At 50.3% G+C, this 24,178-nt stretch overlaps 2 protein-coding genes across 3 annotated transcripts; both read right to left on the reverse strand.

Moving 5' to 3' along the window:
* Positions 1 to 6,581: 6,581 nt before the first annotated feature.
* On the reverse strand, positions 6,582 to 7,737 carry LOC122188947 (olfactory receptor 10A5-like). Its single transcript, XM_042887637.1, has one exon. The coding sequence runs from the start codon at positions 7,666 to 7,668 to the stop codon at positions 6,748 to 6,750; it is 921 nt and encodes a 306-aa protein (XP_042743571.1). The 5' UTR covers positions 7,669 to 7,737; the 3' UTR covers positions 6,582 to 6,747.
* A 7,881-nt stretch (positions 7,738 to 15,618) lies between these two features.
* On the reverse strand, positions 15,619 to 24,013 carry LOC122188952. 2 transcript variants are annotated; one of them, XM_042887641.1, is made up of 12 exons: positions 23,727 to 24,013; positions 20,643 to 20,704; positions 19,893 to 20,046; positions 19,394 to 19,650; positions 18,985 to 19,055; positions 18,573 to 18,652; positions 18,342 to 18,450; positions 17,858 to 17,978; positions 17,160 to 17,297; positions 16,719 to 16,861; positions 16,385 to 16,510; positions 15,619 to 16,274 (listed from the first exon to the last, which is right to left on the reverse strand). In XM_042887641.1, the coding sequence occupies exons 2-12, from the start codon at positions 20,655 to 20,657 to the stop codon at positions 16,154 to 16,156; spliced, it is 1,335 nt and encodes a 444-aa protein (XP_042743575.1). In that variant the 5' UTR covers positions 20,658 to 20,704; positions 23,727 to 24,013; the 3' UTR covers positions 15,619 to 16,153. The 2 variants fall into 2 exon arrangements, with proteins under 2 accessions (XP_042743575.1, XP_042743574.1); XM_042887640.1 differs by lacking the exon at positions 23,727 to 24,013 and adding an exon at positions 21,183 to 23,357.
* Between the last annotated feature and the right edge of the window lie 165 nt (positions 24,014 to 24,178).

Consider the following 24,178-nt stretch of genomic DNA (forward strand, 5'->3'; position numbering starts at 1 on the left):
TTTGGGAACGTTTGACAGCTGCTCCATCAGCTTCTTCTGCCAAAGGGCTCTGCTCTCTCTGTCAGGGCTGCAGTAATTCTTCAGCATGAATTTGGATAGGTCTAGGTAGAGACCATTGATGCGCAGTGTTCCTCAGAGGTCGGTCCTAGGACCAGTGCTATGTGACATCTTTGTCTGACGTGGGCAGTGGGATTGAGTGAACCCTCAGGAAATTTACTGACAATACCAAGCTATGTGCTACAGTCAACATGCTGGAGGGAAGGGATGTCATCCAGAAGGACCTTGGCAGGTGTTGATGTTTTTAGTCTGGTTCAGCCCAATTCCATGACTAATTGGGGCGGAGGGACCCACAAACCCAGGCTCCGGGGGAAGGGAAAGGGGATAAGGAACACGTAGAGAGATAAAAACAAAAACAGTGACAGTGAGCTAATGGAGAAAAATAATTTACTGAATATGATACCAGAATGCAAGGTAACACAATATAATACAATATAATTGGAAGCTAATAAATCACATAAAATGAGAGAGACAGTGTCCAAAACCAAAGGCCTTGCTCTAACGGTTTCCAAATTCTGAGAACCAGGTACCTGGAAATAGTGACAATCCATGAACTGGAGCATTAACCCTTTAACTCCCAGTGCACTACGTGATGTCGTGATGTCATAAAACCATAAAACCAGGCTTGAGAGATGGGCCCGTGCAAACATCAAATTCAGCAAGGCCAGTTGCAAAGTATTGCACCTGGGTTGAGAAAATTGCAAGCACAAATACAGGCTAGGTGGGAATGGATGCAGAGTAGCTATGCAGAGAAGGACTTATGGGTCTTGGCTGATGAGAAACTCAACATAAGTCTGCAGTGTCTACTTAAAGCTCAGAAAGCCAATTGTTATCTGGGCTGCATCAAAAGAAGTGTAGCTAACATACTGAAAGACTATGTGGTGAAGAGTTTGGGGGAGGGAGATAAAACATGTTTTCTTTCTCTAAGCCCTTTAATAAAAATTCAGTGCTCAACTTCCATCTGCTGATGGAAGCACCTTGATGTAGGCTTCATCTTCAGGGTTGCTTTGCAATTTTGATGCAGAAAGAATTGTGAGCGTCCTATGATTTTTCTGTGCAGTGTTAGAGGGTGAGTACTAGGCAGAAAAGATGCTAGCAAAACTAACACTACAGACACACTTCACAGAAGAGATGAATTTGCATTAACACAAATGTCTTTTGATATTTAAATTCTCCTGGAGCATTCAGGACTTTCAAATGAGTTTGATGTAGGACATGTGGGATATTTGCATCTTCTCTTTCCCTAAAGAAGAGTTTGGAGTGCAGGCAGTATCCCAGTGTGTAGTAAGATGTCAGTCAGACATCAGTATTCAGGCAAAAGACCACTTCTGGTGTCTTCCACATCTGTGTTGCTGTGTTTATGAGGTGTCCAAATTCTGATCCTCTGACCTGCAAACTGTTTGTGAGATATATGAAACAAAGCTATAGAGGCCAAGAGAGTGTTTTAGGTTCCTTAGGAGGAGACCTATATTTCAACCTATTAATTGCTCTGCTGCCTTAATTGACTGCATTAAGTGAACTTGACTGTATCAAGCATAGAGACACTGACCTATGGGATACAAAGCTTCTCTGTAGGCATCTAAATCCAAATGTCCACATCCGCATCTGATTTGCCCCCTCTGGAATTTAGGGTAACTTACGTTGCTCTGTCATAGCCTTGTAAAACTGCTTGGCTGATCATTTCAAGTCAGCATAATTTCCAAGGTGGAAGACAATTACAAAGGAAATAAGTAATACTACTCCAGGGGTGGATTAAATCCTTCCAAGTCTTTGTGGTGTCTGACTTATACTTCTAAGTTACAGGTGCTTGCCTTGTGCATGGCCAGAAAGGATCTATGCAGTGTGATCTATTTTCTAAATACTGATGGCTAAAATCATTGGATGAATCACTCCCTGGAGAGCCTCGTCTTCTGTCTTGACTGAACAAAGTCCTTGAACCACTGCCTTGCACTTTGGCTGCCCACTCAGATGAATTCTGTCTCAAATGTGTTTTACATTAACACGCAGCTGTTGGACACAACTCCATAGGTAATGCAGAATATACCGTGGAATTTTGGCTAAGATTCTTGAATCTTTTTGAAATTGCAGCATATATAAAATCATTACAGTTATTTCTCTTCTTTTTCTATCACAGTAAACCATTTTTATCTCAACCTGCACATTCTCCCTTTTTTTCCCAGATTCTTTCCCCAGTCCCACTGGGGGAGGGGAGAGTGAGGAAGGGCTGCGCAGCTGGATGTGGTGCTTACCAGGTGAAACCAAGACAGGTCAGTGTCACTTAAAGAAAATGCAAAATGAAAGCCAATGGCACTAAATGAAGGATTTTGTTTTTCTCCACATTTGTCTATCAGAACTGAACCTTTTTGCAGCACATCCTGTACTTTGAAAGGCAGATTATACATAAAGCACATACATGCAAAAGATTTTTTTTTTTCAGGAATAGAGATTAATTTCATTTAAAAAACAAACAAACAAACAAACACAAAACTTGTATAACTGAAATGTCATAAAACAGAATGTGATTTTTTAACTTGCAAGTCAGGTCACTGTGACCTGTGCATAGAAAAACCCCCTCAGAAGAGAAGATAACTCAGTAGAAGTGTTTTTTGGCTGATCTAATCTGTAAAACATTTCCAGGAGTTTGTAAAACAAAAGATGTTCATCTCAGGAATATTTGTTTCTCCCAGTCTGTATGGTAGTATTTCTCTTCCTTTGTATTACTATATATATATATATACAAATACATAGAAAATAATCTGAAGAATGACATGTTCAACTCTCTGCCTTCCTGAAGGAGATGAAAACATGCTTATTAATATAAAATGTATTCCCTGGCTTCAGGGTACCATAAGATTACTGCTGTGTGGACCGTGCCGATCACTGATACATACAGTAAGTTGAGGATGACTACATGGTTTCGTAATGGCCAGGACCAGCATGGCATAGAAAAGTGTGGAAATTCACATACTCTGCATAAATCTTTCTTTAGTTCTGCACAGAATGTACAATTTTCCATTCTCTCACTCCCACTCCTATGGCAGCATGGTGAGAGAATAGGAAGAGCAAAAGCAAGAGAACTCATCTGTTGAGATAAAGGCATTTTAATAAGTCAGGAAAGGAAAAAAATAAATGACCCGTATGCATTCACTTCTGATGCAAATCACATGTAAACTGATGCCCAGTAAGTCTCTAAGCAATGTCTACCTTGGAAGATGACATCCCCAACTTATTCCAGCTCCTTCCCTTCCCTCTACTTTCCTTCCCTTTCTTCATCAGTTGTCCCCGCTGCATCTCTGTCCAACATCTTGCACACCCCCTGCAGCATGGGGAAGTTCAGATCCTGAAGGTGCTGAGCTCTACAGAGCAACATAAGAGGAAATTTGCTGCTTCCAGACACTCATCTAGATGGACATCTGCAGAGAGAAAAAGTAGAGGGGGAACACTGTGCAGAAAGAGAAAATGATGTGTATTGACTGTCTCATAGACTGCTGTACAAAGCACAGGGAAAGAGGAATATAGGTGTTGGCTGTGCATTTCATGGGAAAGGCCCAGAGCATAAGTTCTCCCAGAAAAATCTTCTTACCAGCTTTTTCTCAACAGCTTTGGCCTCCGGAAGCTCTGACCAAGACACCCTCTGTCTGTACTGGTACAACCACACTAAGGCCAAAACTGTGATCTGCACAATTGGATTCATATCCTGGTGTGAGGAACTGAACAATCAGGGGGAAAAAAAGATAAAGAAAGACCTAAAGCAGCATAAACCTCTGGACAAAGAAATTTGTCCAGGCTTCTAAAATCCTCAAGGATGGAATGTTTGCAGATCATGGACTCATAGACTTACAGAACCACAGAATGGTTTTGGTTGAAAAGAACCCTACAGATTACATAGTTCCATGTCCGCTGCTGTGGACTGGTTGTCACCCACTAGATCTGCCCAGGGCCCATCCATCCTGCCCTCAGAGGCCGCTGGCAATGAGATTTCCAGAACTTCTCTGGGCAACCTGTTGTAGAACTTCATTACGCTATGAATAAAGAATGTCCTTCTAACACCGTATCTAAATCTTCCCTCTTAGTTTAAGGCATTCCCCCCTTGTCCTACCGCTGTCAGACCACGTAAAAAGATACTTGTGCTGATTCCATCACCCCTTTCCACAAGCAGAGAGGCTCTATATCCTGACTGTTTTCACATCCTCTTGTCAGTTCAGCTCAGGCTGGAAACTTAGAGCAAAGAAAGTTTCAGCTTGTGATATTTCCATACACTCGACCCTGATCAGCTTACTTTATTGAGACTTTGTCATTCAACATCAGTCTTGCTGTGCCCCAAGGCAGAGAGAAGGGCTGAGGATCTGAATCTCCCCTCCTTTAATTAAAAACCATTCCGTTTTCACCATGTAGAAAGTTGATCCCTATTATTTTTTTTATGAGATCCTGTTAAGGGAAATGCTGCAACCTGCTCTCCTCAAAGCCTTCTCTTCTCCAGGCAGACCAACTTCAACTGCCATTCTTCAGAGGAGAGGTACTCCAGCCCTCTGGTCATCTTCATGACACTCCTGTGGGATCCACTCTGACAACCACCTATTCTTGTGCTCCAGCCTCAGGTCTGGATGCAGTATCCAGGTGGGGCCTCACAAGAGAAGAGCAGAGTGGGACGATCACTTCCTTCATCCGCCTGGCCACATCTCTTTTGATGCAGCTGACCTTGGTACACACCCATGGCTCGTGTAAGTCTTTCCATTCACTAGAACCCCCATTGCCTTCTCCACGAGTTCTTCTCTCAGTCTGCACATGTCAAGGATTTCCCCAACCCAGGCGCAGCACCTTGCTCTTGGCCTTTTTGAACCTCAATCAATTACAGTCCAAACCACTGCCATTCACAATAAGTCTCCCTCCAACCCTGATGGAGTAGCAGTATTAAAAGCCAGAATGCCAGGCTGGCAGTAAAGTCTTGTGGCGTTTTTTTTTGTTTGTTTGTTTGTTTTTTGTTTTTTTTTTTTTTTTTGTTCAATTAGTTGGAAACAGAAATGCTGAGATACTAACAGGCTGACTCCTGTGCTTACCCCTGCCATCAGAATGGTTACAAAGCATGTTTATCAGTCAGGTGATAGGTGCTTTATATATGAAAATGAAAATGAAAATGAAAATGAAAAATATATGTGGAAATACAAAAAAAACTGTTTGAACAGCAGCTGTGGAGCAAGATAAACAGCATGAGAACCAAGGAGACCTCTAGAAGAAGAAAGAACATCTGATGGCTCTGTGGAGAAGTGCCTGCATGAACGGTTGAAGAGCGTTTTGTAGAATGCTCTGCTGTCATGTAAAGGTGGATGGGAAAGCTAGAGAAAGAGAACTTGTGAAGGTATATAAGTGATGTGAGAACTTGTAATAAATGATTTGGATTGTTCACCTCTGAATCTGTGCATCAGACACTGCACATATATAAAAGTATTTTAACATTTTATTTATATGCAGACCCATTTCCTAAGCTTGCCCAGGTCCATGTCCCTTTGGTGTAGTCTGCCTACTTGCTGAGGGTGCACTTAATGCCCTTTTGTCTCATTGATAAACACTGGTAAATATGCTAAAGCATGGGTGTCCAACCTTCTGGCTTGCCTGGGCCCCGCTGAGTGAAGAGGAATTGCCTGCGGCCTCATCTATAAAGGCTGCTCCAAAAATAGTGTCTCCTAATTATTTGTATGGAAACTAACACAGAGAGCAAAATAACACTGTTTGATAGAGCAAATTCCAAGTTATAAAACATCTTTTTTGCACAGAGTCACTACCATTAGCTATGCATTTTCACCAGTTATGAGCGAGAGCCTGCATGCTGCACTCGTAAACACCTGCACTGCAGAGGTGACCCACTGTCACTGCTACCACTGTTGAAATGCTCCATCTCCATTCACTGTGCTGACATCCACTGTTTCATCTCAATAAATATTCAGCAACCATCGATGAATGCCAGTCATTCATGAATGCTGGTGCTGAATTGACCTATCAGTCATGAACCTGGCAATTTCTTCTATCCCTCACATTCTGCATTTTCTTATCCACTCCTTCAACACTCATCTACCTCTCATCTACCTGGATGGCCATCCATATATCCAACTGCAAAGTTACTCATCCATTCTCCTCTACAGCTTCACATATTTCACATTTTTCTGCCATTCACTCCTGCTGGCTCCAAATAGAGCCCACTCCAACCACTGAGATGGGCCACCTGCTTCACACACTATGAATGACTTCACCCATCTGTTCTGTTTCGTCTGTTCTGTCTGTCCGCTCCTCTGCCCATTTCTTCCTCTGTCAGCACTGATGCTCGTTTTGTCTAGGCACAAAATTATGTCTTCATTTTCCAGCCTGAAACATTTAAAGGAGAAGACATGATGTGTGAGTAAGTCACTGAGTGAGTAAGAAAGTCACACAAGAGCAAAAGAGAAAAAGAAAAACTTCAATCACCAACATCTGATACAAGATCATAAATCATGAATACTGAATTAGTAATTAGTAATTAATATACACTCATAGTGAACAAAAGACACACAAAGATGCAAAGCACACTTTGAAACACATCCATTTTTCCAGAATTTCAAGCTATCAGGGCATTTAAAAAGAGTGAAACATGAAAGAAAAATAACCAAAACCAAAACAAACATACAGAGGAGGAGAAAGCTTCCTTTCAGCAGTGTGTGTTTATACCTTCCTCAGGTCAGCTAAAATTTTGATTATCACTGCTTTCACTTCCTTATTCCTCAGGCTGTAAATCAGGGGATTTAGCATGGGGATTATAGCAGTATATATGAGAGACAAGACTTTCTTAGTGTCCTGTGAATTACTGGACTTGGGCCGTAAGTAAATCAAGGTCCCACTGCCATAATAAAGCGACACAACAATGAGATGGGAAGAACAAGTGGAGAAGGTCTTGCATCTGCCCTCTGCAGAGGAAATCTTGAGGATGGTGGAGACGATGCAGGCATAGGATACCAGGATGAGACAAAACGGTGTGAAGATGACCAGCACGGTGGCTGTAACAATCTGCTTCTCGTACAAGGAGGTGTCCGTGCAGGAGAGCATGATGAGTGGAGGGATATCACAGAAGAAGTAGTTAATCTTGTTGGGCCCACAAAACGGCAGTGTGAACACCCATGTTGTCTGCACCACGGACACTACATTACCACTGCAATATGACAGCAGGACTAGGGAAAGGCTAGCTCTTCTGCTCATGATGATGGCATACCTCAGGGGGTTGCATATGGCCACGTAGCGGTCATAGGCCATAGCTGCCAAAAGGTAGCATTCGGTGGCCGCCAGGAAAATGACAAAGTAGAGCTGTGAGGCGCAGCCTACATAGGAAATTTTGCTGTCCTCTTCCTGGAAGCTTACCAGCATCCTGGGGACAACTATGGATGCTGTGGAAATATCCAGGAAGGACAGGACCCGGAGGAAGAAGTACATGGGCATATGGAGGTTGGGATGCAATGTGATCAGGAAGATGAGGAGGTTTCCAGTGATGGTGAAGGTGTAAATCAAGCAGAATGTGAAGAACAGCAAGTTCTGCAGTTCTGGGTGGCTGGACAATCCAGAGAGGACAAATTTCCAGTTCTCATTCTTCATTTGGCTTCATCTGGGAGGAATCAAAAGAACCAGAGGGCCAGTCGGTACACTGAAATCAGAGTGCTTCAGCCCAGCTGGCAACCAAAACACCTACAGTGCAAAAAAGCAAAAGCCTTTTGCTACCTGGGGAGCAGTGGGCACTTCTCTGCTTCAACAGTGCCTGCTTGCTCTCTGCCACAATCTAGTTTTTCCCAGCTAAGAGGACTCTAAGGAACAGCTTCTGCCTCCTGTGCAGCTTGTTTTGCGGATGTCAGAACCAATACATTTTGATCTTAGTTCTTCCTCAGATTTGCTTCATTATCACAGCAGCGAGCATTCTGAGGGAAGCGTCCTACCTTCAGCAGTTCTGCCATCCAGTGCCTTCAAGACAGATGATGTGAATTTCACCAGAAAAATACAGCTTCTTTTCTTCTCTAGGGACAATGTTGGACTGACAGCTCAGATAGACAGCTCGCATTGCAGATTTAAAATCTTATTTTAAATGCAGATGCTGTTCTGCCATCGCTTGGATCATCTGTGACATTAGCACAGGATTTATTTTCCATGGAATACCAGGCGTTCTTTCTCCTAAGCACGATAAATGGATTTAATCTGATACTATCATTCCAGTTGCCAAAGTCTGATCTCACTCTGAAGAAGAAATTTGTCAATGTTGATTAAATTTAGTTAAATTGGATACAGCTGAAAAAGCAGAGGCCTTAATTCATCTGCTGATTTATTTATTTATTGTCCAAGAGTGCAGCTGAGCTTCCTCTGAGTCATGAATTACTTCAGGTTTAAGTAGATTCTCTTGAAATCCCCACTGCCCTTCTGGGCAGGATTACTTTCAGCTGGTTTTGGAAAGGTGTTGATTGCTCAGAACTTGAGTCTTCCTCCATAGTCAGTGGGAAGGGACAAAGCAATTATGTATGTCTAATAGTAGATAATTTGCTATTTTGAGTGGCAATTTTATCTTGCTTGTCTGTTATGGACTTAGACATATCATATCTTACTTATTTAACACTATGAGTGATGCATCCTAATGCAAATGATCACTTTTAGCCAAGAGGGTCTGAAAAATAGCCAGGAACATTAGGGGCTTTGTGATTCAGGTGACAGAATTACAGGAAGAAATCCTTGCTTTAGTCTTAGATCTAATTGCTGATCTAGCCTGCTGTCTTTGTCTAATTGGACTGCCTACCTTTAGAGGGAGCATCTGAGATTTCATTCACCTCTAGCTAATCACTTTTCAGCCTTTGGTTTTTACTAATTACTTGTTAACTTTGAGTCTTTCTCCTTTTACCTTCCCTACTTTTCCCTCTGTTACAGTGACACTGTTGTATTCCACATCACAATTCAAGACGCTGGCAGAAATAATCATGATGGTTCAAGATGCCCAAATTATTACTTGGCATAATATTACTGCAATCCATTAGCACAGTAAGGAGGTTGAAAAACCATGAGAGAACATTTAAAGGAACTCCTTTTCTGTATATTTTCCAGCAATCTGGGTTGTGAATTCTGACGTGTAAGCCAGCAAATAGTTGCAGTGTTCTGAACAGTGCTGATGGAATATTAATGCAGTACTGTGCCACTCGTAGCTTAGCGTTTTCTTTGTTGACAGTAAACTGATGTACAGTGAAAGAGAAGAAATTAGACAGCCACAGAGGAGAAAATGGTCATTAATTCTGTGTTCTCCATGCTCAGCCTCTGGGGGGAACCTTCACCAGACTGCGCTAGTTTTCTCAAGGCACAAAATGTCCTTTGGTGGCAGAAAAGTATCCTTACGTGGGGATCTTGTCAACAAACAACTGCACATAGCAAATCATCAAAGTAAGAACTACAAACACAACTGTACTATGAGTTCATTATCTCTCTTGTTCTGCTCACTTAACCCTAGGCTCCAATTCTGGCATTCAGCAGTTTATCTTGCATCTTTCTGGATACTCTTAGGGAAGGACCTGAAGATACATCCAGATTTTTTCTCCTTGATATGGAAAAAAGCAGAACGCGATTGCGTGGCACAAAAACTCACAGTTGATCATTACTTGTTAGCATTTACTTGACAGAGAGGTTGCAGTCAGTTTCATTATTAGACTCCTCCTAAATGTGCTGTGGGATTTTTCTCTTCTCGTGTCAGAAATTTGCACTGCAGATACAGTGGTACATCTGGTGTTCTGGTGAATCAAACCACAAATATTCCGCTGAGATGTAGCCATTTAATCAGAAGGAATTCATGTTCCCTTAGTCTGCTGCCTTAAATCACCTGACATCAAATTTTAGCCACTGGGTTTTCTAACATGAACCAAGAAGCAAAATAAATATGAGATGGAGCCACCGATGAGTTTAGGTTTCAAAAGAAGAAAAAAAGAAGAATTTGAACATTTTCAAATAGTAAGAATCCTTTGAATTCAAAGATAAATTTTGTTTAACCATATGACAGCAGGTGAATGAATGTCCTGTGTCCAGTGTGCCCAATGGACATTTCTGATACCCTTCTTATTATCAGCAAAATGGAGAGCAAGTATTACAAAAATATAGAAAAACGGAAAGCATTCTTACATACTTTTCATGAAAACAATTTTAGAATGCTTTCTTTAGCATGCTGAAGTGATTTAGCTGAAGTGGAATCAGTTGAGCTGTGTTCCCTGATCTTAAGATAAAAATCTGTGTTGCTATAGTAGCTCTTAAAAGAGAGTTCCAAATTTTGAGCTGCTGATCCTAGGTATGTTAAAAGCAAGTAAACAAACAACAACAAAAGCACCACATTCTGAAGAATCTGCTTTCAGTTTACGAACAATGCACCTTTGATTTCCACAGGCAATCAATGCCTCACAGTTACCTGAAATTTTTGTAGGAAAGTCAGATCAACTCTTGTGAGTAAGCAGCTGAATGATGTTGACAGGCATTCCTTCTAAAAGGCAATCTTCATTTATTTTCCCTGGGAATAAAATGAATCCCATCAGATGCTGCTTGTAAATGCGGCTATGAAGTTCAAGTGTGGCCAAATCTGGGTGAACAGAGCGGGGTTGGTCTCTTCCCACCGGTGACAGGACAGGAGGAAACGGCCTGAAGTTGCACTAGGATAAGTTTAGGTTGGCTATCAGGAAATGCTTCCTTACAGAAAGGGCTGTTAAGCATAGGAATGGGCTCCCCAGGGAGGTGGTTGAGTCACCATCTCTGAATGTGTTTGAAAACCGTTTGGATGTGGTGCTCAGGGACACGATTTAGCGGAGGGCTGTTAGAGCTGGGGTTACATGGCTGGGTTGCATTTGGACTTGATCTTTAAGGTCTCTTCCAACGTGAGCAATTCTACAATTCTGTGATGTGGATTTAGACAGCTTGCAGGCCAACAGATGGAGATGTGGATCAACAGTATTCTAGTGATGTGGAACTTCTCTGGTAACAAGCATTGTTCCTTTCATTGGAGAATAGATCACAGAATCACAGAATTGTAGGGGTTGGAAGGGACCTCCAGAGATCATCGAGTCCAACTCCCCTGCCAAAGCAGGTTCCCTACACCAGGTAATGATGTTACGCAAATAGGAGGGGAAGAGCCTCTGTCAGTGGTTTATGGGCACAGCTCTGTGAGCAGCAGGGCAGAGGGATTTCACAGATCCGTGCCTCCGGAAAAGGGAAACAGGGGACCCCAAAGTCATTAAAAACAGTGGCAACGATCTGAGGAGAAACAAACTGATTTACTAAATAGGGGATCGGAATGCAAGGTAACACACTGCAATTCATAATATGTACATAATACATAATTAGAATTGAAGCTACTAAATCAAATATGATGACAGAGTGTCCGAGAGGTGGACAGGCCTCGCCACAATGCTGAGGTGCAGTGCGCAGTCTGGCTGAGCAGCAGGGAGGAGGGCCTGGTGAAGAAGAGCCCCTCAGGTGACCTGCCAGGAGTTACATCTCCCCTCTGACCGCAGAGCCCCTGGGGCGTGTGGCTCTTCTTCTCTTCCGGACAGGTGCCCGGAGCTGGAGCACTAACAGTTTAACTCCTGGTGCACTACGTGATGTTACGATGTGGAATGCCGATAACCAACAATCATAACACCGCGACAACTTCTTTGTCCTGCGCCCCAGCTGCAATTTAACCAGTGCATCTGCTAGCGTAAACTTCCCAGGTTCCCATCACAGAATCACACATAATCACAGAATTGTAGGGGTTGGAAGGGACCTCCAGAGATCATCGTGTCCAACCCCCTGCCAAAGCAGGTTCCCTACAGTAGGTCGCACAGGTCGGCATCCAGGCAGGTCTTGAACATCTCCAGAGAAGGAGACTCCACCACCTCCCTGGGCAGCCTGTTCCAGTGCTCCGTCACCTCACTGTAAAGCAGTTCCTTCGCACATTGGTGCAGAACTTCCTATGCTGCAGTTTCCAGCCGTTTCCCCTTGTCCTGTCTCCACTCACCAATGAAAAGAGTCTGGCCTCGCCATTCTGCCCCCCACACCTCAGATATTTATAGACCTGGATCAGGTCCCCTCTCAGTCTCCTTTTCTCCAGGCTGAACAGACCCAGTTCACTCAGCCTTTCCTCATAGGGGAGATGCTCCAGGCCCTTCACCATCTTCGTGGCCCTCCGCTGGACCCTTTCCAAGAGATCCCTGTCTTTTTTGTACTGGGGAGCCCAGAACTGGACACAGTGCTCCAGATGAGGTCTTACCAGGGCAGAGTAGAGGGGGAGGATCACCTCCTTTGACCTGCTTTGCAACCAGAGATGGCTCCCTCTCACTCAGCTTGGTAGGATTTCTCCACCTGTGTGCCATTTCCCTGCACTTTGCACACTGCTTTTGTTCCAGTGGGGCGGATCCCTCCCTGTTACACCCTATTCATCTTTGCCTTCCTCAGCCTGTGTCCTTCCCAAACTTTTTACTTTCCAAACTCTCATCATTACATAAACTACTAACGTCATGTTTCAGTTTCACCTCCTCCTCTCCAGAGGCTTCCAGTGCTAACGCTGGGATTTTGGGTTTCCTCGCGCAGCAGTCTCTGTCCCCGGCTCTCTCTCCCACACCAAGTTCTGCTCATGGGAACGGTGCGGGGGGTTGCTCTCATGCCAATGCAGATAAACTCACTTTCTCTTTAACCCTTTTTCCTCTGTACTATTCCACTATTTGTGCTCTCAGTTAAACTTCCACATACCCTCAATTCTACTTCCATATACCATTAACGATTACACTTATACCATCAAAACAGCTTATCCCATCCCTTCAAAACCCACAAATCAAACAATACAGTACTTCAGTTTCCATAAACACCCTTCATACCTTCTTTCCCCTAACAATCCGTGCTGTTTGGTTATAAACACCTCGCTGCAGAACCAGCACTGAGTGACCCGCCTCCCTCACACACCTCCTCGCAAGCAGAACACAGTATTACATAAATGAGTTGGCACTCATTCCCCGAATGGAATGGGAATCTGTCTCTGGGTTCATCATTCCCATTCATAAATTCCTACAAAAAGGCAAAGACTGTCAGACAATGATCATCGTTACTCCACACTCACCCTGCAGCTGTGCTGCAATGTCTCATGAAGTCAACACATCCACTCGCAATCACACACAGTGCCAGCTTTACACTTTACCAAATCAGAGCTCCGGACTCCTTCCCAGTGCTCTGATAGCAATTACTCAAACACACGGTACTGAATGCTTACAGCAGACGGTGATAACAATAACACAACCTGCAACTCCCACATTTCAATTTGACAAGATACCCGCTGTTACCGATCACCCAAGGGAGAGCTATTGCTCTTCCTCGCGTACGACTTACAGGTCTCCTTCATAGGAACTTCTCCAAGGAGTCTTCCTACTCCAGCCAGCCACCCAATCCGTGAGCTCACCTACCTCGGTGGGGAAGCATGCACAATGCACGCTCCTTCATACCCCACACAGGAGGGCTCCTCACGAGTTACGGATTCCCCCTTTGCACACACATACCTGGTCTGCTGATGGATGGTCCTTGTCTGTTCCCGCAGTGACCGGATGAGGAAGGGGAGTCCTGAGGAATCTCGGGGCGCACCAAAGGCGTCCCCCTCTCAGCCGGTCCTGCCGCCGAACAAAGGTTGTCCCATCTGAGGTGCCAAATGGACATGCAGAAATCAAATCCTATAGCCAGACTAAGGATATAGAGCAGGCATGTTTATTCTAGCAATGCACATACACCCTGGAGCAAGGGGGATAGATCTGCCTAACCTGCACACCGTGAGGAAAAAGCATGCTACAGATAAAGGCCAAACTAATACATGATCAATTGTTTCCAGGAATTTGGATGCATATTTATTACATTTGTGAGAACCCATCAGCATGTAGTCCCTCCCCCTCACATGTGCAGGGTGAGTCATGGGGGTCTCCTCCTGGTGGTGGTGGGATGAAGAATCATCCTCTTCCTCACTGTAAACTTCTGATCTTGCGGGAGGGGCAGCTCCCGATCCAGTTCTAGCCTGCCCTGAGGATATCTTATCGCCTACCTGCCGGAGGTCCTCGGGCTGTTCTCAGACTCTTGTCTTTATGTTCGCTACTGCCCTCACCGTCCCAGTGCCATTGTCCACAATCCTCATCCTTTTAGCAGCCGCTGCACATGTGCTTCTGTCAACTCTCTTTTACCCTTTGTTTCTGTGAACCATCTTTTACTCTTCACATCCCTTGTGGCGTCCCCCCCAGTCTGCTTCCTTTCCCTCGCAGTGTTTCCCCCCGGTCCCCTTTCCTTCCCTTGTGGTGTCTCACCCTGTTTCCCTTCCTTTCCCATGTGGCATATTCCCCCAGTCCCATCTCCTTCCCTTCCCTTACACCATCTCCCCCATCCCCTTCCCTTCCCATATGGCGTTTCCTCACGGTTTCTTTCCCATTCCTTCCCTTCCCATGGGGCGTCTCCTTCCGGTCTCCTTTCCCTTCCATTACCTTGCTGCGTCTCTCACCAGTTTCCCTCCCTTCCCTTCCCATTGCCCCTCGTGCAAGTCATGGAATCATGCAGCATTAACTTTTGTTATTACTGTGTGTCCCTGCATGGTCCCTGCTGGATCACAAAAACCACAGGGTAGGAGGAGAGAGGCTTTAGACAAGACGAGGAGGTCAGCTCCTGGACATCAAACCGGGAGCCTCGGAGTGAGATGGCATCAGTTGCCCCTCCTGGGACCACCAGTACTGTCACTCCCATTGTAGGCCACCAGGTGGCTCAGGCACCATCTGCCCTTGGTGAAGCCATGCTTGCAGTCTCGCATCACTTCCTCATCTCGCATGAGTCTCAGCATCTCTTCTGGGAGCATCCACTCCAAGACCTCCCTGGGCTCAGAGCTGTGCCTGCCAATCATCTGCCTTACCAGATTCCCCTCATTTCCCCCGTTTCGGATTTCCCCTCCAGCCGTGTCCCCCGTGGAAAGACAAATGGTTTCTTACAGTACAGCTGTTCCAGTCAAGCTCAATGTGCCCTTCAGACTGCCACCTCAAATCTTTGTCCCAATGCTGTTAGCGCAAGAGGTCGGATGATTTCCTCTGTTTCAGAGAGAGAATGTAGATGTTCCCCTTCCAGACAGCAGTGTAACAGCTGGTTTGAAACTCCCTGGCTACAGTTACAAGCAAACCCACTTTTGCAATACAGTCCCCAGCTGCAGGCAGGAGTGCTCTCGAGCCCTCTGGGGAAAGGAGAGGCCTTTCAGATGCCCTCGTTTTCCCCATGCCCCTGCCTCTGCTCCTTGTCCCCATGGAGCTCCCTTGCGGTTCTGCCACAGCATTTCTGTTGCTGGGAGGGAGCTATGGGGATACGAGGGGACACACGACTTCTGCACAGGAAACATGCACGGACGGCAGAGATGGCTGCCATCCTGGGAACTCACTCTTGGAGAGCATGGGCCTGCCGGGCCTTGGGAGCAGCTCTCGCTGCCACTCAAACTGCTCTCTTAAAGCACGGCTCCAGCTTCCTCACGTCAGTTGATGGCGACAGACACGACACCAGCAGACTGAGTGGAAATAAAGCCAATTCATTTTTATTGGAAGTACTGCGTCCAGAGCTGGAACCCCGGTACAAGAAAGACGCAGAGCTCTTGGATCAAGAGGAGGGCCACTGAGATGATCAGAGGGCTGGAGCACCTCTCCTGTGAAGAAAGGTGGAGAGAACCGGGCTTGTTTAGCTTGGTGAGGAGAAGGCTCCGGGCAGACCTCATTGTGGCCTTCCAATTCTTGAAGGGAGGATGTAAACTGGAGGGGGAACAGCCGTTGACGAGGCTGGATAGTGGTGGGATAAGGGGGAGTGGTTTTAACTGTGAAAGGGGGGATAATCTGGTTAGATGTTAGCAGGAGTTCTTCACAAGGAGGGTGGTGACGTGCTGGAACAGCTGGCCGAGAGGTGGTGGATGCCCCTGGAGGCATTCAAGGCCAGGCTGGATGTGGCTCTGGGCAGCCCGGTCTGCTGGTGGGTGACCCCGCACACGGCAGGGGGGTTGAAACCAGATGATCGTCAAGGTCCTTTTCCATCCAGGCCATCCCACCAGTCTTTGATTCTACGATCTTCCATTCACAGGTGGAAATCTGGACGGCTTCCCAGCCCCCTTGCTGACAGCTCCACCGCGGTCACCACCGTTGGCTGCACCTTCCTCTCTGGAGCGGTGCGAGCATCGAGCCCTAGAGAGGCGAGAAGAGCAGAGCGCAGAGCGTTAGGGCTGAGCGCAGGCAAGGCAAGGCAAGGCTGGGCTCCAGCCCGGCTCTCGGGATCTGCTGCCTATGGAGCTCACCTGGGGAACTGCCGCTTCAGCTCCAGCTTCTGCCGGTTTCTTTCTGCAGTGCTGGCAAAAGCCTCTTGCTGATGGAGGTATGGCTCCAACTTCTGGAGCACCTGAGCCGCTCGCGGGGAAAGGAGGCTGCAACAGGAGGAGAAAGTCATCCCTCGGGCTCCGCCGAGCTGCCCCTGCCTCTGCCCTCACCCGGCCCCGCATCCCCTGCTGCCCCCTGTGTGTCCCCAGCCTTGCACCCCGCCAGCAGTTTTTGGCCCGGGCCGTGCCTGTCCCTGAGCTGCAGTCACAGCTGCCCCAGTGCCTCGGGCAGCTGGCAGAGCCCACACACACTTACTCAGCATGCAGTGCCAGCTTGGTCGCTGTCCCCATTTTACTTGCTGGCACAGGATCCACGTCCTTCCTCCACCTCCTTCCCTCTTTCTGTCCCCTGGGCTGGGCTGGAGGATGCGGAACACGCACGCTCTCCCTGGCCAACAGCTGCCAAAGAGGAGACGCTGTCAGCAAAGTGGCTGGGAGCACGGGGCTGTTCCCCAGAGGCCCTCTGCCAAGGGCCCTGCAGCAGGCCCCGGCAAGCAGGAGACTCGGCCCTGCCGGCCCACAGCTCCCGCCGCCCTTCCCTTCTCCCTGCAGGGCCGTGCCAAGCTCTCCTCCCAGGAGGAGCGGGCCAGCCCCTGCCATGCTGCGCGGCGCCCGTCCCGCTCCCACCCCCTGCGCCCTGCTGAGCTCACACCCTGGCTCAGCAGCTGTTGCCAGCAGGGTCGATCCCTGACAGTACCTGGGGTGGACGCTGGTCCTTCCCTGCGCTCCAGCCTTCCCATGCCGCCATTTCTGCCCGTGCTTGCTCTATTTGCTGCTGGTGCACGGGCCACGTGTGGTCTGCTTCTTTCCAGAGCGCAGACACTTTCCGGAGCTCCTGCAGAGACACAGCAGCATACAGGATCAGCCTCAGCCCCTGGGGCCTTCCTTCAGCTCCCCGTTCCTGCTCCTCTCCTCTGCCAGCCTGTCAGCACTGCTTTGCCCCTGAAGGACCAGGGGCCCCAAAGCCAGGGATCCGCATCTCGTGGCCAACGTGGCTCAGAGGCCGTATTCCTCTCTCACGGCCCCTGTGTGTGCTGTGGCAGGTGGCAGGCCAGGAGGTGAGAAGAGACAGGGAAGGTGTGCAGCACCCCCCATCTACCGAAGAGGAGCTGAAGGAGCGGACAGAAATGTGAAATGATGGCACCCGAAGGGCTGTGCTCCAGATCACTGCACACACAGAGGCTTTTGCTTCCCTCCCTGTGGAAGTTCCCAAGGCCAGGCTGGGTCGGGCTTAGAGCAACCTGGTCTAGAGACAGGTGTCCCTGCCTGCAGCAGGGGATTGGAACCAGGTGATCAGAACGGTCCCTTCCAACCCAAACTTTTCTATGATTCTACCGTTCCGTCATTGGTGCAGTCTCAAGCAGCACAGTCCCTGCAGCAAGGCAGAGCCCGTACCTGCAGCACTCTCTTAGACTCCTCAGTGGCAGGGAGTGCAGCGCTGGTCTGGGCAATAGATGCTTCCTTCTGTTCTCCTTTCTTTGTCCTGCGGAAGCTGCCTGCACACGGTGGGAGCGCGCTGCAAACAGACACAAGAGGAGTTTGCAGGAGCCCGGGGCACCTTGGCCTCCCCGTGCTCCCACAACCGTAAAAGATGGGCTCTGGCGCAACGCGGAGAGACCCCTGAAGGGAGAAGAGCTTCTGCCATCAATAGGGATCAGCACTCAGCTCCCCCAGGGACCGGGGACCAGGGTAGAACACGAAGCTGGTGTGTCTGCCTCGGGAAATCGTGCTGCGCACTTGCCATCCCTGGAGAGAACGGCCCTCCCTGGGACACACGTGTGTCAGGAGCCTTTCTGGGTGCTGAGAGCTGGCAGCTCCGAAGGGGAGGCCGCTCCTACACGAGCACGCACATCTCCTTCTTTTTGCCCAAGGCCCTCACCTGGTAGGAGGCTCCTTCGCCAACTCTTGCTGCCTTGAGCCTGGCTTGCGCTGCAGCATGGGGGGGGTAAGTGTCTTCCGCTTTGGCAGCAGCCTGCCGACAGAGACTCCTGCAACCAAGAGAGAAAGAAGTTCTTCAGAGCAGCCCCATGGGCACGGCACGTGAACCTGGATCCGGTCACCCGGCACGGGACAGGGCCCCCCTCCCCACAGCTGGGACCCATTCCCTCACCTCTACTCATCTTCCGCTCTATTGCGGATTTCTTGTCTGCAGCAGCCTCTGCTCTGCTCTTTTTCACGGTGAGCTGAAACCTGGAAACAGAGAGTGACAACCCTTGAAGAAGGATGACCTCCTGCCCCACGCAGCTGGTCGGTGGTATTTATTCCATGTGCTATGCAAAGCGTGGCACCCTTTTCCTTTCCTGCTTGGGCACCAGTAACACAACCGCGATCCCCCATCACTCCGGGAGAAGACACACACAGCCGAAAAGCAGCAGTAGTTAACCAGGAGCCAGACTTTCCAGGATTTCTCCCCGACTGGATGCTGAGCACGGAGACCCAGCAGGGCATGTTCCAGAGGAGGAGGAGGTGGGAAGGAAGCCTGTCTGCTGGCCAGCTAAGAGCTGCAGAGGAAACGCACTCACCTCGGGAACAAGCGGATCCCACGGGCGGTGGTCTCTGGCCCGAAGTCAGCAAGATCTTCCGTCCAGAATCTCTGCAAAGGGACACAGACCTGCTGGAGGCTAGCCAAGGCCATTTCTTCATGGCTCTTGTTGACAGGAAGCAAGCCTGGCTCCCATGCCAAGAGAAAGCTACTGTCCACCAAAGCCTCATCCATGAACATCAGAGCTTTGTTCTGCTCTGAAGGAGCAGGATGGCCAAATAGTGAGGCTGTGCAAGAGCACTGCCAGGCAGGGGCAGAGATCCAGGAAATCTCTTTGCCCCTGGAGAAAGCCGTGCGGGCAACCGTGGGGAAAGGCATTTGACTGGCCTGCCACGTCCAGGCTGGCCAGCGGTGATCCGATGGTGCACCTCACAACCTCCTCAACTTACAGTGTGGATCAGTGCGAGGATGGGGGCATTGCTCTCCAGCGTTTCAACGCAGCTGCAGAAGAACCTCATGCAGAGGAAGTTGTCCTGGCAGGTCATAACGCCGAGGTTCTTGAACACAAACGGGACGGGCGTCTTGTTCCTCAGGAGGTGACAGTAGAAGAGGACGCTCTCCCGCACGCAGCGCGGCACCAAGTGCAGCGGGACACCGGAGGCTCGCGAGAGCTGCCGGTAGTTGAGCGGCTCAATCTTGATGCTGTCTGCAAGGAGAAGGCACATTCTCACTGCCACAGCCAGCCCATGCAGCATTCATAACCAAATCCACAGAAAAGGTCCTTTGGAGAAACAGCTCTTGGGCTGCGGTTCCTTTGGGAGGAACTCGCACTGCACCCCGAGCTTTGCAGATGATTCTCTGCTGCTCGCTGCCATTTCCAAAGAGCAGGGAGAACACAGATGGCCCGGACGTGGGGTGGGAAGGGGAAGGTGGCTGCTGCCTTCTTACCAGGGATGATGTCGCTGGGAGACTGGAGGTCCGGCAGCCACAGCACCCTGATGTTCAGTTCGAAGACGGGTCTTCGGACTGAAAGCACCTCTTCTTTGCTGTGGAATTGCTCTCGGACCCCAGCAAAGATCCCGAGTCCCGGAACCAGGACTCCCTGCACAGGGAAAAAACATAATGGCTGATGAGCGTGTACTTTAGGGGCGGCAAAAGCCACGAACATCAGGAGCATGGGGTCACTGCTCTCCCCACTCCTGACGGACAGGGGAGCGAGATGGGTCTCTGGAAAGCTTTGGAAAACATCTGTGGTCCCTGCTATACGTCTATATATATATATATATATATATATATATATATATATACGTCCCTGCTATATATGTCACCTCCGCACAGTATTTCCCAGCATCCCTTGGCTAAAGAAGAGCCCAGGCATTGACAGCACAGGGCTGAAGCCTGGGACTGATTGCCACGGATTATCCCTGGCACAGCCAGAAAAACCCCCCACCCATTTCTCCCTTTGCTCTCCCCATTCTGACCGCAGGGCAGAGCGAAGCCCCTGTGTGTGCCAAATGCTTGATCAGGGCAGCTCTGGCCATGGGTTTCCCTCCCAGTTGGCCAACAAGCCGCTCTGAGCACCCGGCTTGGGCTCAGTGTGCTGCTGTGGTGCTCAGGGAGGGATTGCTCTGCGGAGCCCAGGCTCTCGGCAGGACTGAACCCCTCTCCAGGGCGAGGGCCACCAGGACACCAGCCCACCTTGTCCAGCTTCATCTGTTCCAGGATGTACTGAGACACAGCGTCCCAGACTGCCACAATCTCTGCAAAGGAAAGAAAAGACAAGTCAGGCTCCAGGCCAGCCTCTTCACAACCTCTTGGCAAGCTCCTCACACAGACAGCGATCGATACAGGCACACGCAGAAAAACACCACCATGGCTAAGGAGCTGGGCTTTGCTCCGATTTCAGCCTTATTCAGAGCCCCAAGGGGAAATGGGGACATAGGAAGCCTCTGGGATACAGGATGTCTTTCTTCCCAGAGCTGGAATCTACAGAAACACCCTCTCCCAGGGAAACCTGGCCTTGGACTGCCCTATCACAGAACCCAGGGGCTATGGGCAGCTCTACTCTCGGGAGCTGGCTGCCACGTGGTCCCCAGAGCCCAGCGGGACCCTTTGGCGGGGCTCTTGCAGCGGCCCCCAGCCACGTCCAGCCAAGCGCAGAGGGCAGGAGCTGCGGCTTTGGACTAACAGCTGACAGCCCCGTGCGATGCCTTGGGAAGGGGGTCTGGAAAGCCTTACCTTCGGCAGAGAGTTCCAGCAGCGTTGGGAACGCGGAGGCCAGCTCTGAGCTGATGCTCGCAGTCCAGCAGCCTTCCATGTGGCTTGCCGACAGCCTCAGCTCAGAACTAAGGATGGCCTCCACCAACAAGGCTCCTCAACCAACCAACAATTCTCTGCAAAGCGCCCCTGCTCCTCCACGTGTCAGTGAGGGTCACCCAGTGCAGCCTGGCTGCGCTGGAGCCGACTCCTGGTCGCAGAAGGACAGAGCCCCTGAGCAGTGCTGCAGCAGCACCCAGGACCCACAGGGAAGTGCCGGCCCTGCCGCTGCCCCGGGGAAGATCTGCTTGTGAGGCAGCTAATGGCATTGTGACATCAGCCCGTGTCACCTGGAGCTCTGTTAGGCATTGTGACATCAGCCTGTGTCACCTGGAGCTCTGTTAGGTCACCGGCACGGAGAGGGGAGCTCCTCTTCCAGGAGGAGTTCCAGTTAACTTACTAAATTGTTTTACGAAAGAACGCAAGCCTAACTTTAATGGTTTAGTAAGAGAAGTTGTTTCACGTCTGCTAAATAAACAAAACCCTGTGCGTTCTCAGGCACACACACCTCACGAGCTTGAAATATCATTATCGACAGTCGCTGTGGTTTACTCAGCAAATGGCACAAGAACCTGCCACGTGTCACACAGGCTGAATTCAGCTCAACAGAGGCTGGGTGGTGAGCGCGAGAGGCGGTCAGCCCTGCACCATGCCTGCCATGCATCACACAGCACTCTTTCTGCTGGAGCCCACACAAATGTTGCTCAGTGCCGACTCTCCCATAGACTGAGTGTTACATTGCGGTATCTGCAGGCAGACGAGATGCCAGCAGGTGCCGTGGAGGCAACAGACGCTGGCAAGAGAGGCTGCAGAAGGATTCCCGTCATCCTCCGGCATACGCAGGCACACCTGGTGCCTTTGGAGATGCTCTGTTGCCATTCAAGCAGGGTTTCCAAGTTCCAGAAATGCTTTTCTACCAAGTTCTGCAAGTAGTAGGCACTTCAGAGCAAAGAAACCTCACCCACACACATCAGAAAAATAAACCCGTCCAGGGGAAGTCTTTCACTTAGAAGCTGGTGAGCTGCTGGCACAGGCTGCCCAGAGACGCTGTGCGTACCCCGTCCTGAGGGGTGCTCAAGTTCAGGCTGGATGGCACCCTGGGTAACCTGACCGGGAGCCTGATCTCGCTGTTGGCCGCAGCAGGGGGTTGGAACTGGGTGATCTGTGAGGCCCCGTGTGCTGAAAGTCAGCCACGTGGTCTCCCCAGAGCCTTCTGTTCTCCGGGCTCAACGAGCCCAAACCTCCCAGTCTCTCTCCAAAGGAGACGTTCCCAATGCTGGCCTTTCAAGTCACGTTGCTGATGTCCAAGTTACGTGCCCATCATGTGCTGATGCTGTTGTGCCACTTGATGGGCTCAACAGGGAGAACAAAGACACCAACATCTTAGGGATAGGCTTATTTTACTGCCTACGACAAAATAGTAGAAACAATAATAGTGGCAGCGTCTGTAGCCAAAGGAGAAGCTAGCAGTAAAGGCAGTAAGCAAGGCAGTGGGCCTGCTCCTTGCCACGTGAGCGCAGCGATGAAGGAAGGTACATCACCAATTGCCCCAGTATTTAACCATCACCCAGAGCCGCAGCCACTGGGGAGCCCGTTTGCAATGAGGATCTGGAGAACCTCTCCCAACCACAGGGAAGTTGCATCCATCAGCAATGCATCCATCCCACGGGTGAGGCGTCCAGAGCCGCTGCAAGCAGCTCCAGCCTTTCTAGCACGGAATAAACCAATCGACGGAGCAGTCCGGGGGAACAGCCGGTGCCCTCTTTCTCCTCTCGGTTTTCTCCCCGAAGCCTGGCCAGGGCTCAAGGAGAAACAAAAGGAGTCGTGCTGTCAATCCCGCTGCAGCACGGGCCTCTGTGGCAAGGCTGTCTGCCCAGCCCCCCCGCAACGGGCTTCATCGGGTAACAAACACGGCAGAAAGCTGCCCTCGGCTCCTCGGGGGGGGCCGCCGTCGGCATGGAAACGCAGCGCGACAGCACTCAGGCTCCAGCAGCCCGGCTGATGTCACCGGCGCTGCGACTTGCTGTGCCCGCCCCGGAGCCGCAGCCTGCGAGCTGTCCCGGCCTCGCACGCTAACCAGCCGACGCCTGCCGTGCTGGATGCGGTCCCTCCGGGCAGAGGCCCGCCAGCTCGGAGCCTCGCCCAGCCGCGCTGCGGCCTGCCGGCCCGGGCTGTACCGGCCGGGCCCCTCCGACTCCACCTCGGGCTGCCGCAGCGCACGCGGGCGCCCCGCCTTCAGAAGCGGCCGCTTCAGCCGCGGGGAAAGGCGGCGCGCCAGCTGCGCCAGCTGCCATCGGCCCGGCCCGGCCCGGCCTCCCTCTCATTGGTCACCGCCCGCGCCGACCCGCCTCCGGCCCCTCTCTCATTGGTCAGCGCCTGCGCCCACCCGCCCCCGGCCTCCCTCTCATTGGTCAGCGCCAGCGCCGCCGGCTGTCTTCTCGGGAAAATGGCAGTCGGGTCCTCCACCTGCGGGGCAGCAGCTCAGCACAGCGCTGACGACCGTTCGAGCCGAGCGAGAACTGAAGGCGTCCGCCTGACTGCGTGCCGGGCTCGATCGCGTCTCGATCCGCGGGGTCGCTCCCTCACTTTCGGGGCTGCCCGGCTCAGCCAGAAGCCGCTCTCGGACACCGGGCGAATCCCGCCGCTCGCGGTCAGCGGCCAGTTCTCACGGCTCGGCGGCGCCCTGCCGCAACGACGACTCCAGAGGACGGCTCGGTTCTTACGGGGGACGGACGGGGCCCCGAGGCATGGGGCGGGCGGCGGCGGGGACGCGGGGCGGCGAAGCGCCGCTTTCCCCGCGCGGAGCCCCGCGCCCGCCATCGGCGGAGAGCCCGCCGCTCGGCCCCGCCTTCGCCGCGCAGCCATTGGTCGGTCCGCGGGACGAGGCGGGCGCTCCGCGCGGGGTGCTTTCCGTCGTT

The sequence above is a fragment of the Lagopus leucura genome, unplaced genomic scaffold (genome assembly GCF_019238085.1).
Source record: "Lagopus leucura isolate 7727_CA_CO unplaced genomic scaffold, USGS_WTPT01 Super-Scaffold_100099, whole genome shotgun sequence".
NCBI lineage: Eukaryota > Metazoa > Chordata > Aves > Galliformes > Phasianidae > Lagopus > Lagopus leucura.